This window comes from Salminus brasiliensis, chromosome 16 (genome assembly GCF_030463535.1).
Source record: "Salminus brasiliensis chromosome 16, fSalBra1.hap2, whole genome shotgun sequence".
NCBI classification, from domain to species: domain Eukaryota; kingdom Metazoa; phylum Chordata; class Actinopteri; order Characiformes; family Bryconidae; genus Salminus; species Salminus brasiliensis.
In genome coordinates, this window is record NC_132893.1 from 36,359,578 (window position 1) to 36,377,775 (window position 18,198).

The 18,198-nt window shown below is 41.1% G+C and overlaps 1 protein-coding gene across 1 annotated transcript; it reads left to right on the forward strand.

Moving 5' to 3' along the window:
* Positions 1-1,199: 1,199 nt before the first annotated feature.
* On the forward strand, positions 1,200-17,066 carry anxa4 (annexin A4). Its single transcript, XM_072658933.1, has 13 exons — positions 1,200-1,342; positions 3,714-3,760; positions 5,425-5,512; positions 8,808-8,902; positions 10,763-10,876; positions 11,525-11,615; positions 12,015-12,094; positions 13,418-13,474; positions 13,593-13,686; positions 14,218-14,313; positions 14,544-14,602; positions 15,996-16,118; positions 16,857-17,066. The coding sequence occupies exons 2-13, from the start codon at positions 3,752-3,754 to the stop codon at positions 16,914-16,916; spliced, it is 966 nt and encodes a 321-aa protein (XP_072515034.1). The 5' UTR covers positions 1,200-1,342; positions 3,714-3,751; the 3' UTR covers positions 16,917-17,066.
* Positions 17,067-18,198: the final 1,132 nt, after the last annotated feature.

Genomic DNA, 18,198 nt, shown 5'->3' on the forward strand with positions numbered 1-18,198 from the left:
ACAGGCGCGTGTCCGCGCGGGGCAGCGTTTACAGATCAGCGGAACAGAGCAGCTGTGTGTGATACGTGTTAATGCACTCCAGATGTTCAGCACAGCCTCACGGGCGGGTAGGTCAGGGAGCTATAACAGGGCAGAGGTCCTCAAAAATACTCCTCAGGACTTTTATATTTAATTACAGTTTATAATTTTGTACAGTTTAATTACTCCTTATATATTTTATTTACACAGACCCTTTTATTAATCCCATAAGGAAAGTCACTTATTAGCATAAAGCATAAAGATTAAAAAACTAAACAATAACACAAGAGCAGATAAAAATAAAACTACTACTTATATAAACAATACATCATATAATAATGTATAATAAAAGAATGCAGGAAGTGCAGTAAATTACTCAAACACTATGCAGAGGATATATGTGATCCTGAATAATCAGGAACAATGGGACATAGGGATTGTTATGCACTCACATAGTGACTATGCAAAATGTCCAACCAAATTGTAACCAAAAAACCTAATAATAAACTAATTAATCCAACCGAAGTCATGTCCGTGTAAATGAAACTGTCCACCACTTTGATCATCATATGTTTGTGTAAGTTCTTCCCTTCTGCAGTCGTTCAGCTCATACATCATATATGTTTATTATAGCACATATGTGCTCTAGACCACCTCCCAACACTCCTACAAACACTGGTCACCTGGTTTAGGTGTGTTGGGAATTTGGTTATAGCAACGTGGGTAGGCTGAGGGACCCCCGAGCATCAATAATAGATTATGGTTAAAAACACATTATTTACTCTAATTGTGGCTAAAAGTGTGCAATGGTTAATAATAATGTTTAATATCTTACTTTACTTTTAATTGATTTGTAATAAAAATAATAATAATAATTAAAGAAACAAGTTTAGTTTTAACGTATAATATATTAAAATAATTTTAGTTTTTGTTAAAGTTCTTATTTTTTATTTAAATTTATTAAACTCCATTTTTTATTCCAGCACGCCCCTCCTACTCTTTGCGCAGACCGTAGTGCTATCCAATAAGAGCACAAGCCTGGAGACAGTTCAAGCCAATCACAGCTCAGGAAGGCGGGGCTTGTCGGAATTAGGGTGGGAGGAGGTCGTGTCTGTGCGTTTCAATGAGGAAATGAAATACGACTCAGTTCAGCCAACACCCACACCCACATACACACACACACACACACATTCATACACACACACACACACTCTGCATACACACACTAAATAAAATCCAGCCCTCCGTTAGAAGTGCTCCATTTTCCCTCTCGACCGGGTGGGGCTGCAAGTCTACAAGTGCTGAAGTCTAAACCTTTGTCCAGGTAAGACCCGCCGAGCTCCTCTCCACTCCTCTCTGTCCTGCTCAGTGCACAGGCTGGGGCATGTTCTGGGGTATGAGTCTAAGCCGCTGGTAAAGGTGAGGGTCGCTCGGGCTGTCCTCTCCTGCGTGCTGAGCTGTGGGACGTGTCCCACTCCAGCCTGTATAGCATGCCTGTGTTGAAGCTCCTGAGACTGGAACCCAGCCTGCCGTTAGATCTGTGTTGATGGTTTTACTAAACCAGTGCATTTTAGTAAAATGTCTGTTTGGGTTCTTTTGAGAGTAGAACATAAGTTTGGTTCCTGTTTGCATCCGCACTGAAACCTGCTCAGAACTGTAGCTACACTCATACAACCTCTTACTGCAACTTTCAGCAAGAATTCTTTCAAATCAGTATGATGATCATATATTATATTTAAATGCAAGCAGCCCTTCAGACTCTGTCAGTAAGCTCAGTAAGGAGAGGTGTGTCAGCACAGCAGGTAAAGCCCTTTCACACACTCACACACACACACACACTCACACACACACACACACTCACACACACACACACACACAAGTATCCTAAATATATTAATACCATTAATAATCAATTCTGAGAATAAAGTAAACATAACGATTAACTACATCCCTAATTATCCAAAAACGTCCAACTAAAGACATTTATGTTTCTAAAAACTAAAAGTAATATACTGTAATTTGAGGTTATTACTGAGAAGTTAATTTTCCGTTCCACCTTAAAAGCTGCCGCGGTTATGCGCTGCCCGTCGACCGTATGCGCACAGTCACTGCAGTGAATTTAAGGTGGAACGGAAGGTTGACGAAAAGAAGCCATTCTGTGAAACATGGGCAGCTTAGCGTTGCCCAGGGACGAAATGTTCATGTAGATAAGATTGAAGGGCTTGCTACGCGCTGGTGCTCTAAATTAGTCGTTTATTGATGACCAAACCTCGCAGTAAACGAAGTTAGTTAACTAACGTAAGTTTGAATAAGTAGCTAGCTGGCAAAGCTAACCGCGACGCTAAGCTAACGACTCCTGCTCGGTCACGTGAGCACATCTGTCCGCTGAACGCTGAGAAAGAAACTGTCCGTGTTCAGAAATGCAGGATTAGGTGTGGATTTAGATCACTGCAGTGTGAATGATGGACATTAGACGTGGCTTTGCAGGACAGGGTGTCCTGATTACTGAATGTCTTCACCCAGCTCTGCCCTCTGTGGTCTGCAGGGCTCTGGGGCTGACCTGCCTGTGTAGTACACTCACTGGGCCCTTTTTAGAACCCCCCACCTCATCACCTCACCACACAGGTGTACTGTCCACAGGCTGGAGCTTCATCACCTGTCCAGATGTTATTGGGATGGTGGTCCAGTCCGGGGTGGATCTGTGCAGTGCGGTGACCCTGACAGGGAGAGTGTGTGGTGCTGGCACAGAGAGTGTATCGGGCACAGTGGTGGGTTTTTACACACATCCGTGTCAGTGCTGGGGCGAGAGCGGGTTCACCCCCCTCTGATGATGAAGGCCTAAAGGAGGGTAACACACACTGTGGACTACAGGTGGACTACAGGTGGACTACAGTCTCTAACTGAACACAAGCAAGGTGGAGCGGCAAGAGAGGGGTTTCCGATAAAGTGGACAGGGTGTCTAGCAGCTATACAGTCTGTGTAATGAATTATAAATGGATGTTTAGACACTGGTGTCCTAAAGTAGCACGCCAGCTGCCCCTCCGGCCTTTTGGGTAGGCCCCCTTTGTGTGTGTGTGTGTGTAAAGTGAGAGGGGATTCTCCTCTTTATTGAGGGGCAAAGGTGACTCTGTCATTTTGTTGGAGCAGCATTATTTATTTACGCTGGTCAGGTGGAGTTATTTTGATACACAGGTGTAACTGGGGGTGGTGGAATACACACGCAAAAACCTTGTTTCTCCAAAACAGCAGCTTTACAGGCTGACAACCTTCTTAACTTTCATGTTGGAGCATTTCTGTTGGTCCGTTCATCCTGAAATTCTGATACAGGATAAAGAACAGCTGCAGATTCACTTTATGGAGAAAAGAGAAAAAGGTGACCGGTAGATAAAAGGCTTTGGTTGGACAGCAGCAATATGAGAATGGCCCTGGTAATTAATTTGGGAAAAATGATGCTCATGTTGACTGAATATTGTTGTTAGGTACCTTTTGTTCATTTTTAGCCCATCTGAGCAAATGTCCTGTACAGCTGTTTGTCTGGGCAGATGGAGTTTGTTTGATAATCAGAGTAAATCTAAATAAATAAACACTCTGTGCTTGTTTGTGTGTCTGTGAGTTAAATCCACATATACCGCTGTGTATTTTTACACTCCTGTAAGGCGGCGCTCCTCTGACAGATGTTTAATTTTCTCCTCTAGATTTTCCAGCTCTGTATTTCCAGTTTGGTCCTGTAACCATGGCAGCGGTGAGTGTCTACAATACATAATGGAAATGAATGCATGTTTGCTTTTCCCTTTCCAGTACTGTGCAGCGCTGTGGGAATCCACTAATAATAATAATATCCAGTATGAAGCTCTAATAACATTAATATCCAGTATGAAGCTCTAATAACATTAATATCCAGTATGAAGCTCTAATAACATTATTATCCAGTATGAAGTTCTAATATCATTAATATCCAGTATGAAGCTCTAATAACATTAATATCCAGTATGAAGTTCTAATATCATTAATATCCAGTATGAAGCTCTAATAGCATTAATATCCAGTATGAAGTTCTAATAACATTAATATCCAGTATGAAGCTCTAATTACATTCATATCCAGTATGAAGCTCTAATAGCATTAATATCCAGTATGAAGTTCTAATAACATTATTATCCAGTATGAAGTTCTAATAACATTAATATCCAGTATGAAGCTCTAATAACATTAATATCCAGTATGAAGCTCTAATAGCATTAATATCCAGTATGAAGTTCTAATAACATTAATATCCAGTATGAAGTTCTAATAACATTCATATCCAGTATGAAGTTCTAATAACATTCATATCCAGTATGAAGCTCTAATTACATTCATATCCAGTATGAAGCTCTAATAACATTCATATCCAGTATGAAGCTCTAATAACATTCATATCCAGTATGAAGCTCTAATTACATTCATATCCAGTATGAAGCTCTAATAACATTCATATCCAGTATGAAGCTCTAATTACATTCATATCCAGTATGAAGTTCTAATAACATTCATATCCAGTATGAAGCTCTAATTACATTCATATCCAGTATGAAGCTCTAATATCATTAATATCCAGTATGAAGTTCTAATTACATTCATATCCAGTATGAAGCTCTAATTACATTCATATCCAGTATGAAGCTCTAATAACATTCATATCCAGTATGAAGCTCTAATTACATTCATATCCAGTATGAAGCTCTAATAACATTCATATCCAGTATGAAGCTCTAATAGCATTAATATCCAGTATGAAGTTCTAATAACAATAATATCCAGTATAATTCTTGGTTAGGTTTGTTTAGCATAGTAACGCAGGCTCCTTAGCAACCATAATTATTATAATAACCACCAGTTATTGTTGTTTTCGTGCGGACCCGCTCTGCTAAGACCAGGCTTTTTTACGCAGAGGTGTAATGCGGGTGGGTGTAAAGTCTAGCAGTTAAGACTGTCTTAGCCTGATGAAGCAAGCGATCCTGGCGTGTTTCCAAACACACACATTATCTTAAGCTCTAACTCCTTCGTCATGCTCTTCAGAACCATCACAGACACGAGTTTCCATTGAACTCACAGCATGTAGTGATGACAGAGCATTGCAGCGTGTAGATGAGATAGGGCGTGAACTTAACTTAACACTTATATATATATATAATATCATATATATCGACCTTTTCAGCCTATAACAGTTAAGCCCCGCCCACCACCAGCACAGTACATGGCAGCCAATCAGAATAGAGCTCATTTACGTGTATGAGGTACAGTAACAGAAACAATAAGTGTGAGGGATAAGGTTGGAAAGTAGTAGAGAAGAAATGAACGATGAGTGTCTGCAGGGGGTTCGGTGTGTTGTTGCTGTGGTTTAATAAGTGTGTTTCTGTGCTGCAGTTGGGCTCTCGCGGTACAGTGACCGAGGCGGCGGACTTCAATGCTGAAAAGGATGCAGAATCCCTGAGGAATGCCATGAAAGGAGCAGGTGAGGAAGACTGCAGGAATAACCATCAAATTACTGACCCTCCTTTTACTGTGCCAAATTACTGACCAAGGTATTGCACCAAATTACTGACCCTCCTTTTACTGCATCAAATTACTGACCCTCCTTTTACTGTGCCAAATTACTGACCCTCCTTTTACTGCATCAAATTACTGACCCTCCTTTTACTGTGCCAAATTACTGACCCTCCTTTTACTGTGCCAAATTACTGACCCTCCTTTTACTGTGCCAAATTACTGACCCTCCTTTTACTGCATCAAATTACTGACCCTCCTTTTACTGCATCAAATTACTGACCCTCCTTTTACTGCATCAAATTACTGACCCTCCTTTTACTGTGCCAAATTACTGACCCTCCTTTTACTGCATCAAATTACTGACCCTCCTTTTACTGTGCCAAATAACTGACCCTCCTTTTACTGTGCCAAATTACTGACCCTCCTTTTACTGTGCCAAATTACTGACCCTCCTTTTACTGTGCCAAATTACTGACCCTCCTTTTACTGTGCCAAATTACTGACCCTCCTTTCACTGTGCCAAATTACTGACCCTCCTTTTACTGTGCCAAATTACTGACCCTCCTTTTACTGTGCCAAATAACTGACCCTCCTTTTACTGTGCCAAATTACTGACCCTCCTTTTACTGCATCAATTTACTGACCCTCATGTTACTGCATCAAATTACTGACCCTCCTTTTACTGTGCCAAATTACTGACCCTCCTTTTACTGCATCAAATTACTGACCCTCCTTTTACTGTGCTAAATTACTGACCCTCCTTTTACTGTGCCAAATAACTGACCCTCCTTTTACTGCATCAATTTACTGACCCTCCTGTTACTGCATTAAATTAGCAGGCACCCTCAGGAGCAGAGCACCCTCAAGTTGCACACTCGTTTTTATGAAGGACTCGTGTTTCAGGGCCGCTAATTTGGGACGTCTGTTTGGAAAAACATGCCTCAGCTAAAAGACAGCAGACTTTAGTGCTTCACGGCCTGAGGAGCAGAGTGCCTGTGTGCTGGAAACTGTGATGAAGTTAGATTAGTGTAATTGGCATCAGCTGAGTCCAGCGTGAGGTGTGTTAAACACAGCCCACACACACTCTGTGCCAGCAGGGTCACAGGGTTAGCTGATGAACAGGGGAATGATGCTTTTGCTTTCAGTTCTGTCACAGGAGAAACGCCTCGAGTGTCTCCGTTTTTTTAAAGCTGGACTCCAAACAATGCAGTCAGTGGGAAGCAGTATTTATACCTCAGTGAATCATGGGAAATAGCAGAGCCTTAAAGTGATAGTTGAGAGACTCAGCTTGTTCTAAATGTAGTCAGTCAGCCTAGACATGGCTAAACTTTCTTTTCACTGGAGCTACAACCCCCTCTCCTTTTACTGTATCAAATTACTGACCCTCCTTTTACTGCATCAAATTACTGACCCTCCTTTTACTGTATCAAATTACTGACCCTCCTTTTACTGCATCAAATTACTGACCCTCCTTTTACTGCATCAAATTACTGACCCTCCTTTTACTGTATCAAATTACTGACCCTCCTTTTACTGCATCAAATTACTGACCCTCCTTTTACTGCATCAAATTACTGACCCTCCTTTTACTGTATCAGATTACTGACCCTCCTTTTACTGCATCAAATTACTGACCCTCCTTTTACTGTGCCAAATTACTGACCTTCCTTTTACTATATCAGATTATTGACCCTCCTTTTATTGCATGAAATTACTGACCCTCCTTTTACTGCATCAAATTACTGACCCTCCTTTTACTGCATCAAATTACTGACCCTCCTTTTACTGTGCCAAATTACTGACCCTCCTTTTACTGTGCCAAATTACTGACCCTCCTTTTACTGTGCCAAATTACTGACCCTCCTTTTACTGTGCCAAATTACTGACCCTCCTTTTACTGCATCAAATTACTGACCTTCCTTTTACTATATCAGATTACTGACCCTCCTTTTATTGCATCAAATTACTGACCCTCCTGTTACTGCATCAAATTACTGACCCTCCTTTTACTGTATCAGATTACTGACCTTCCTTTTACTATATCAGATTACTGACCCCCCTTTTATTGCATCAAATTACTGACCCTCCTTTTACTGCATCAAATTACTGACCCTCCTTTTACTGTATCAAATTACTGACCCTCCTTTTACTGTATCAGATTACTGATCCTCCTTTTACTGTATCAGATTACTGACCCTCCTTTTACTGCATCAAATTACTGACCCTCCTTTTACTGTATCAGATTACTGACCCTCCTTTTACTGCATCAAATTACTGACCCTCCTTTAATGTATCAGATTACTGACCCTCCTTTTACTGCATCAAATTACTGACCCTCCTTTAATGTATCAAATTACTGACCCTCCTTTAATGTATCAAATTACTGACCTTCTTACTGACAGTACAAATTAGTCACACTTTCACTAACCATCCAAATCACAGACTCTCTGGTGGACAGTCCAAATTACTGACCCTCCTTTTATTGCATCAAATTACTGACCCTCCTGTTACTGCATCAAATTCCTGACCCTCCTTTTACTGTGCCAAATTACTGACCTTCCTTTTACTATATCAGATTACTGACCCTCCTTTTATTGCATCAAATTACTGACCCTCCTGTTACTGCATCAAATTACTGACCCTCCTGTTACTGCATCAAATTACTGACCCTCCTTTTACTGTATCAGATTACTGACCTTCCTTTTACTATATCAGATTACTGACCCCCCTTTTATTGCATCAAATTACTGACCCTCCTTTTACTGCATCAGATTACTGACCCTCCTTTTACTGCATCAAATTACTGACCCTCCTTTTACTGTATCAGATTACTGACCCTCCTTTTACTGTATCAGATTACTGACCCTCCTTTTACTGCATCAAATTACTGACCCTCCTTTAATGTATCAAATTACTGACCTTCTTACTGACAGTACAAATTAGTCACACTTTCACTAACCATCCAAATCACAGACTCTCTGGTGGACAGTCCAAATTACTGATCCTTCTACTTATCATCCAAATTGCTGACATACTGGTCGTGCATTTATGTAGAAAACAGTGAGTCTTCCCGTATTTGATTCCGCCATACTGACTGAACCCAGTTATGAGAAAGCATGTGTTAGCATTCATTTTCATGACCTGTTAGCTACATTAGCCTCTTAGCTTCAGGCTACATCTAAAGAATCCTGTGTCAGCTCATCGTCTGCAGTTTGGCTGAGGGAGGAAACCTGGATTTGATTGTAACCTGTTTGTTTCAGGTACTGATGAAGCAGCGATCATCTCCATCCTTCCTCGCCGCACTATTGCACAGAGGCAGCAGATAAAGGATGCGTACAAGCGGGCCGTGGGGAAGGTAACCTACCGCTAACATGAAGATCACATCAAAAAAATAACACATACCCAAATATATATTTCGATTTTAGTGTTTATATTTGTAGAATTATTTTTGTTTGTATGTTTTCAGCATTTCAGGTTTAACAAACTAAGTGACAGGTCGACATTTTCACTCACTAACTATTGAAGAACAAACAAAAATAAACTACAATATAGAAGGACAAACTGAACTAATTACAGCTACTTCAATCTGCACTCATTGCTGACACAGATGTGCAAATGCACACACAGCTTGTCTAGTCCCTGTAGAGAAGAAGTACTGCCAATAGAATAGGACTCTCTGGAGCAGATCATCATCATGACCCTATTGGCTCCATGCTGCCTAATGCCAGGCGTGGGCTAGAGGGGTATAAAGCCCCCCAGCATTGAGGAGCTGTGGAGCAGTGGAAGAGCTGTGTTCTCTGGAATGATGGTAGAGGAGCTCCATCCAGTACTTTTGGGATGGGAGGAGGTTAATCTTTAACCAACATCCTGACCTCACTAACATGCTTGTAGCTGAATGCAATCAAATCCTCACAGCAATACTCCTCCAGAATCTAGTAGATGTGAAGTGAGTGTGCTGCAGTGTGTTGCAGGTTTGGGATGTAGAGAACGAGTTCAGACTGTTGTCTGAGTTCAGCTGGGCACTCAGACAACAGACCAGCCATTAGAGCTGAGAGATAGAGCGGCCGGTCAGAGGCGAGCGCCGGCGCTATCAGAGACGCCCTGTCAGGTTTATGATTGGAGAATATCGGCCCTGGGTTTACACGCCAACTTCAGCTCACAGGGAGACGAGATAACAGGGCGGACACATCCCTGCCTTTTTTACATTTATGGCTCCAGACGGGTTTGAGGAAGGGGAGTTCTGCTCCTAAACAGCTGTAAACGTTAATCATTCACTCTAAGAGAGCAGAGAGTGTGTGTGTGTGTGTGTGTGTGTGTGTGTGTGTGTGTGTGTGTGTGTGTACAGAAGTATAGATCTGCTTCAGTGTGTTAAACAGTAACCTCACGGTCAGCTGACAGACGTCTGATGAATGAAAGCAGGGTTGTAAGGAGAGTGACGGTGTGGCCTTGCTGATGTTTGCGGAAATTTCTGGAAAGAACAGATTTCTCCATCTGTGTGTGTGTGTGTGTGTGTGTGTGTGTGTGTGTGTGTGTGTGTGTGTGTGTGTGGTCAGAAAGAGTGAGTCACTGGGGTGGGATCGGCATGTATTGAATACAGGACTCTCTCTCTCTCTCTCTCTCTCTCTCTTGACCTTTTCTCTCTCTCTCTGCCTTTGTGACCAAAAAACAAACTATACTGTTACGTTACTAAATATGTTTGAAATACTTGTTGATAATAATTGTTGAGCTACTAAATACTTTCTAAATAGTTGTTGCAGTATTAATTAAATGCCTTTTTTAAATAGATGTAATGTTACTAAACACTTATTATAACACTGTAAAATAATCATTCCTTACTGAATATTTCACTTAAAAAAATAAAAGTTAAGTATTTGTTAAAGTATTTTAATTACTAAACAGTGTAAATGTGCTACATTACTGAATACGTTGTCAGACTGCAATTGAATTACCTTACTAATTACACCCTGGAAATGTAATCTCAGTAGAGAAGAGCTATATGATACTTTATCTTTACTGTTATAAACATTATTTAATAAATTAAATGTCTAAAAAGTGGGACAGTGTAAATATGGGGATTTGTAGTAATGTGGAGTAATTAGGTTGGAGTGAGTATCTGTATGGGTTACTCAGTATATCAGGTATCAGTAATAGGAGGGATGTTGATAACCTCTCTAATTACCTGATTACTCTGGATATCTGCTCTGGCTGGTTGCAGGAGCTGGCTGACGATATGAAGTCGGAGCTGACTGGGAATTTTGAGAAAGTGGTGATCGGGCTGCTGATGACGGCGCCAGTGTACGACGCCTACGAGCTGAGGAACGCCATTAAGGTCAGCTGTCAGCTGTCTGTCTGATTACCTGTCTGTCTCTCTGTCTGTCCGTCTGTCTAGTGTATGTTCACTTTCAGAAGAGTGTGTTATGTTGTAGCACACCTGTACTGTATATAACATTAGCATAAACACCTGGCTACCCTGGCTATCTGTACTCCACTCTCCCACACTGCACACTCACACTCTTCCACCCAGCTCTGTTTCAGTGATTAGAGCTGGTGTGTGTGTGTGTGTGTGTGTGTGTGTGTGTGTGTGTGCGCTAACAGAGCGCTGCTGAGGGATGTGTCGGGGCAGAATTGATTAACCTGTAATAAACCTTAAACCATAAAGACGCTCCCCTCTGTGAGAACCCCAGTGTGGGTCAGTTCCTGCTGTTCTCAGTTTCAGAGGTGTGACTTCATGTCAGGGTCATGTACAGACCGTCAGGTCTGAGGTGTTTGAATAGTGATAACACAAAGTGTTACTAATTAATTACAGTGTTTGTAGAGCTGCTGGGTTCATTAATCACCAACCTGTGATTCACAGTTTATAGAGGGATTTAGCCTCACCGACACTCAGCACACTGATCACTCCAGCGTTAGAGATTAAACTGACCCGCCGACTGCAGTAACTGAGCTAACAGCAGTGTGTGTTCCTGTCAATATTCAGGGTGCTGGGACAGATGAGGCGTGTCTGATTGAGATTCTGTCCTCCAGAACCAACTCTGAAATCAAAACGCTCACTGCAACCTACAATAAAGGTAAACTGAATCATATGAACATTATAGAGCATTATAGAGCGCCCCTTACGCTTCCTGTAGTGTATTACAATCTGTCAGAATGAGCGTGGATCATATGAACATTATAGAGCATTATAGAGCGCCCCCTACGCTTCCTGTAGTGTATTACAGTCTGTCAGAATGAGTGTGTGGATCATATGAACATTATAGAGCACTTTTATTTTTAGTAAAGGGAGCTTCAGCAATAAAGACTCCTCCAGGTCCATGACTAAGAGGTACTGCAGAAGACTGAGCATTACACTGCTGTGGTGTTGTTCTGTTGTTGCTGCTCTGCCCAGGCTTGGATTATGTTTTTGCATAATGGCTTCAACATTTGAATATGTAAATTTTAATAATTTGATTTTCTTGTAACAATGGCAGAGTATGGGAAGAGCCTGGAAGATGATGTGTGTGGAGACACGTCAGGGATGTTTAAGAGGGTGCTGGTGTCTCTGCTCACGGTAATACACACACACACACACACACACACACACACACACACACAATCACACCATCATACCTTCACAAACACCTCCTCCCCACTTTTAGTAGTTAAACCCAGTCCCAGTCCAGAACTATTACTGTTGTTTGCAGTAAGATTCATATAGGAGTTATTCTATGAAGCGGATGGCATCTTCACATTGCAAATTATTAACATTTCTATGAAGTGTAAACTTTTTTTAATCCACAATATGAAAGACAACCTTCTCACCTTAAACAGTCCTTATATAAATAAATATTGTCCTATATGAGCCATATGTGTGTGACTGGATGGTACATTTTATATTAAAATGGTCGTAGCTGTACCTGTGGTCAGGATCCGGATTTAGCACACCTGCCAATTCAAGTAAAATTATATATATATATATTCTTTGCATTAATAGTATAAAAATTTGACCACTGAGATCAGTCATAGTTCAGAGCTCAGTCAGGGGTTACTGTGTGTTTGAGTGAGGTTATGCTGGTTGGCCACAGATGACTCCTCAGGTGTAATACGGTGTGTTAAAGTCGCACACTTTCACTGCAGCCGCGCTGTCTGGCTCTACCGACCCCTCAGAGCACTCCTGATCTTTTGCATTGTAAATCCACTTCCACAGGTGTGCTCTCCGCCCCTGAATGAATGAGTACACCTGTATAGCAATTTACCTGCTACAGGAACTCACCTTAAACACCACAGACAGGGGCTCTGTGAAAGGAGGCAAGATTTAATAACAATAATAATAAAATATCAACCAATCATCATCATCATATTGTAACAGTGATAAGAATAATAATAAGAATAAGAAGAAGGTGTAACAGGTATAAATAACAATAATAATAATATCCTTATGCTTCTGGTCTCAACATTAAACAGATATAATAATAATAATAATAATAATAATAATAATAATAATAATAATAATAATAATAATAATAATAATCAGTTTCTGACCACAAGCCTCACCGGGTTTATTTAGATTCGGACGATCTCATTTACTCACCTTGTTGTGAGGTCAGTGCTCATCAGTACTCTAGCCTTTCAGGTGTTTAATCGTTTGAACTTTGGCTCATTATTTTGTTATTAATCATAATGCTGAAACTACATAACAGTTTACTATATTTTATTACATTATTATTATTATATACTATTTTAGGGTCTCTGAAACTGATGTTAGTTATGAGAGAATTGCAGTTTTGAGGGTAAGAAACCGAAGGGTGGGTCTGTGTACAGGGCTGAGGGACGTAACTACACAACCTTCAGACCACAAACGTGTGTAACAGACTGTGTACTGGTTTGTTTACAGGCAGGTCGGGATGAGGGCAACACTGTAGACGAGGCTTTAGCTGTACAGGACGCCAAGGTAAGCACTGAGTGTACTACCTACACATTAACACACACACACACACACACACACTGCTGTTTTCTCTAAGGGTATATAAGAACTGTGTGGTGTGTGTTTTTGTGTCTGTGTATTGCAGGAGATTTACGAAGCGGGTGAAGCACGCTGGGGAACGGATGAAGTCAAATTCCTGACCGTGCTGTGTGTGAGGAACAGGAACCATTTACTCCGAGGTATTTTTTACTGAACATTTAATTCCACCTTTAAACGTAACTATAGTTATATAAACACAACTTTAAATATACAGTATTTTTAAAATAGTGATCATTTTCTCACATAAATAAAGTGTTTATTTGGTTGGTTTGTCCTGTAGTATGGGGCAGTGGTGGCTCAGCGGTTAGAGCGCCGGGATATTGATAACAGGGTTGTGGGTTCGATTCCCGGGCTCGGCAAGCTGCCACTGTTGGGCCCTTTACCCTCTCTGCTCCCCGGGCACTGGAGTTGGCTGCCCACCGCTCTGGGTGTGTGTGTGTACTCACTGCCCCTATCACATGTGTGTGTGTGTGAGTGTGTGTTCACTACCAGATGGGTTAAATGCAGAGGACACATTTCGCTGTACAGTGACAAATACATGCACCTTTACCTTTACCTTTAGTGTACAGTATACTGACGCAATGCTGACCCCATGTGGTAGGAGAGTGTAAGTGCACATGCCCTCCTGTAGTTCCTTCACTGATGTGTGTTCTCTGCTCCGTCTGTTTCAGTGTTTGAGGAGTATAAGCGGATCTCCGGCCGTGATATTGAGGACAGCATTAAGAGGGAGATGTCCGGCTGTCTGGAGGAGATTTTCCTGGCTATAGGTGGGTGGAGCTGTTTGGATGGTTTATAGCAGATTGATCTGGTGGGTGGAGTTCAGGATCGAAAGTGCACTCAGGAGATGCAGTGTAACTAAACACAACCACACACATTTCAGACTAACGAAGCTGACCGAATGGTAAAGGCCTCAGGTTCGATGCTGTTGCTTCCTGTTTTACTGTTGTTTACTTTTGTTGGCTGTTAATTTGATGTGTCTCGTTCGTTTGCTTCGCAGTGAGATGCATCAAGAGTAAGCCAGGCTTCTTTGCTGAGAGACTCTACAAATCTATGAAGGTGATCATCACTGCAGCCTGTTCACCTGCTCCAAAAAATCACATTAACTATTTACTTTTGCAGCGTTTAGCTGACGCTCTTCTCCAGAGCGACTTCCACGGTTACTCGTATTACAGAAGTGGGCCAATGTAGTGTTAGGAGTCTTGCCCAAGGACTCTTATTGGTGTAGCGCAGCACAGTCACCCAGACCGGGAATCGAACCCCAGTCTGATAGATAGACAGACAGATAGACATTCAACTGTTCTCTGTCAGGACTGTCGCTATTAAGACAGTTGATTACCCCCAACACTCTCTCTCTCACACACACACACACACACACACACACACAGGACTCACCAAACCAAAATCATTTATTATTAAAATCACTTCCTCCTGCTCAGTTGCACAGCCACTCTGCACGTGACACTTTACACTTGACTATGTATATATATATATTATCTGTATATATTTTAAACTTAAAGGTTTTTTATTTAATAATTTCTAAATAAGTTTTATTCTACCCTGTTGTTTCACATGAGCAGACAGTTACAAAGCATTTTATTTAGAGCTGTACTGCGTAAAAATTAACAACAACAACAATAATAATAATACTAAATGTAACTCAGTTATATGGGCAGAGGCCCACACTTTTGTCAGCACCTTCATAGTGCAGGTTTTATTTAATCATTATTTAATCGTAATTTAATCATTATTTAGTCTCCAAAAGTTCATAATCATCATTTATTAAAGAGAGCTTCATTGATGTGCTTCAGACTCCTGAGCGTCTCCCTAAAGAGGAGAGCTGAAGGGTTTCTCTTCTCCTGTGTTTAACTACAGCAGTCAACACTGAAGTAGTCAACACTAACTACTGAAATGTTTCCACTGGTTTCGGGTGTATTTGTCCTTCACTGGACGGAGCGAATGGGAGCTTGGGTTTCTCTTCACACAGCATTGCTTTAGATCCAGCAGCTAAGAGGAACCTTCTCAAACTGCCTAACCCTGCTGAACTCCTGCAACTGCTAGCGTGATCATAAACCCTATAGGACCGCTCTCATGCTCACGCGTTGTTGCCTAGAATAAAGCAGGTACCTTCATAAGAGCTGTGGGCACGTCTACATGATGAGTTCCAGGAGATTTTCATCTGTAAACAATATTATGACTCAGTGGTTGGATTCTGAAGATTCCCTTTCAGTGTAAAAATATTTACTCCAAATGATTTTGGAGCATTTCTATTGGTCCATTCAGCATGAAACTGATTATGAAGAACACCTGACAGGTAGTAGATAGATATTTTATGATGTTTAGGTCTGAATGTGTTCACTGTGAGCTTGAATATAAATATTATAAAATGACTCTTTAAATGCAGTGTGAATTTATTCAGAATAATATCAGTATTTATTGTGTTGTGCTGCAGGGTTTAGGCACTACAGACAGCATCCTGATCCGAGTCATGGTCTCTCGCTCTGAGATCGACATGCTGGACATCAAAGCTGAGTTCCTGAAGATGTACGGAAAGACTCTGCACTCCTTTATAAAGGTGAAGTTCTAAGTTCAGTCCTGACATTAGTGCAGCTGTGAAGCTGATCTCCTCTGCACATCAGTGTATTACAGACATGTACAGTCTGAGCCCAGATAATGATTCTACAGCTGAATCATTTACAGTAGTTTTGCTGCTCTGGCTTTTAAACAGCTTCATCCAGCATGTTTTGGGGTTAAAAAGGGAAAAAACTTCAGAGAAATCAGATTGCAGAAAATGTGATCAGCGATTTCTGAAAGCACTTTACAAGAAACCCCTTACACTAGTATTTCACTGTAGCTTATCTTTATTTTGTGGCCCCATTTAATCACTTCTAAATGTAAGACAATATTTACAGTATATAAACATATACAGTATATAAATATAGTGTACTTTACTACTTACTTTATTTAATTTAAAGATTTTATTCTACTCTGAAACCTTTTCCAAAATTGGACATTTTTAATACTTAATACTTTGTTTTGTATCAGAAATCGGAATGCTGATACAATAAAAAGAACAATGGCCAGAATCATATTATTCCAAAATGTTAGTATATATATACTAAATGGCATATATACTCAGTGGCAGGTTGTGCATATATTATTCTCCAATATTGATAAGCAACAATAATCTGTATATTGTAAGTAAACACACACACACACACACAGGAAAATGAGCATAAATTGAAATATATTGCCCAGTATATCACAGTAAAAATCTGCTGCTGTTAAACCTTCTTTTCTCGTGTTCCTCCAGGGTGACACATCAGGCGATTACCGTAAGATCCTGCTGGAGCTCTGTGGAGGAGAGAAGTGACCGATCACCCATCAGCGAGTTGCTGACACTCTCCAGCCCGAACCCATTTTATTATCTTGTAACTAACACCTTCTGTCCGTGTGGACACCTTTTAGTCTGCTCTGATTTTCACACTTTGTAATGCCAATTAAAGAAGACCATTGCTTTAAACACGAGCTGCGTGGTGATTTCTGACCCCCCTTTGAGGGGTCGTTTTCCTGCCCATCTGTCTGTCAGTAGTAAAATTTACAGTGCATTTGTTTAATTACCCAGAACGCAATCTGTTTAACATGTGACGTCCTGATTGACTGGGTTTAATTATACTAATTGCCTACTGGCCAGACACACAGCTATAAACCTCCTCATCGCTCGGTCTGATGAATGGAGGTCAGGCTCACGTCTATAAATCCAATTCAGCTCCATAGAAGTGAACCACACACACCCAAAAACACGGCGTAATCAGACTAACAGCCCCCTGACTCTGAATGCTGGGTGCTTCTCTAGATATGCACTGGAGCCACAAGGCTAATGTAGCTAACATACCCTTTCAAAGGAGCTGCTGTCTTGTTGTGTTATAGATAGATAGATAGATAGATCACTTTATTTATCCCACGGGGAAAGTCCGTTTTTACAGCAGCAAAATCAATCAAGATTTATTACAAACCTGGAGTAAAGTTTAGACTCAGAGTGAGAGCTGAGCTCAGAGTCTTCACTGTAGAGACACTGACCCACTCTGATCTCTGTACAGTGGAGGTGAATGGAAGCAGGCGTCAGCCGGTCGCCATGACTACAACACAGATACAGCCCATAATTTATCTCCTATCCAAACCCACCAGTGCAGCTACACGAGTCTTCTGAGTTTTATATGGGATGATGATGATGATGATGATGATGATGAAGGTAAAATAGTGGAGAATCTGAACTAATCCAGTTCTCTTTAGGGACTACGTTTTGTAGCTGCACTACACCCTGCAGCATGTATCCCTCCACCATTTTAATGATCTGATTTTAAAAGCAGGTTCTAGAGCCGAACTCTTCTCAGAACTCTGGTAGAACCGTGTCTCAGGCATCAGGCAGCGTCTTCATCACCATTAGGTGAAGAACTTTCTGTGAGGAGCTTTTATTAGAGCTTCAGACGTCTGCTTCCCTTCACCTCCACTGTAGAACCACAGCTCTGACTGGGGGAGCTTATCTAGAACCTCCACTGTAGAACTCCAGCTCTGACTGGGGGAGCTTATCTAGAACCTCCACTGTAGAACTCCAGCTCTGACTGGGGGAGCTTATCTAGAACCTCCACTGTAAA

Excerpts from the sequence above, each read along its gene's own strand:
- anxa4 (XM_072658933.1), top strand. Across the intron at positions 5,513-8,807 it reads GAATGCCATGAAAGGAGCAG|GTACTGATGAAGCAGCGATC; the intron begins GTGAGGAAGACT and ends TGTTTGTTTCAG. Across the intron at positions 13,475-13,592 it reads TAGCTGTACAGGACGCCAAG|GAGATTTACGAAGCGGGTGA; the intron begins GTAAGCACTGAG and ends TGTGTATTGCAG.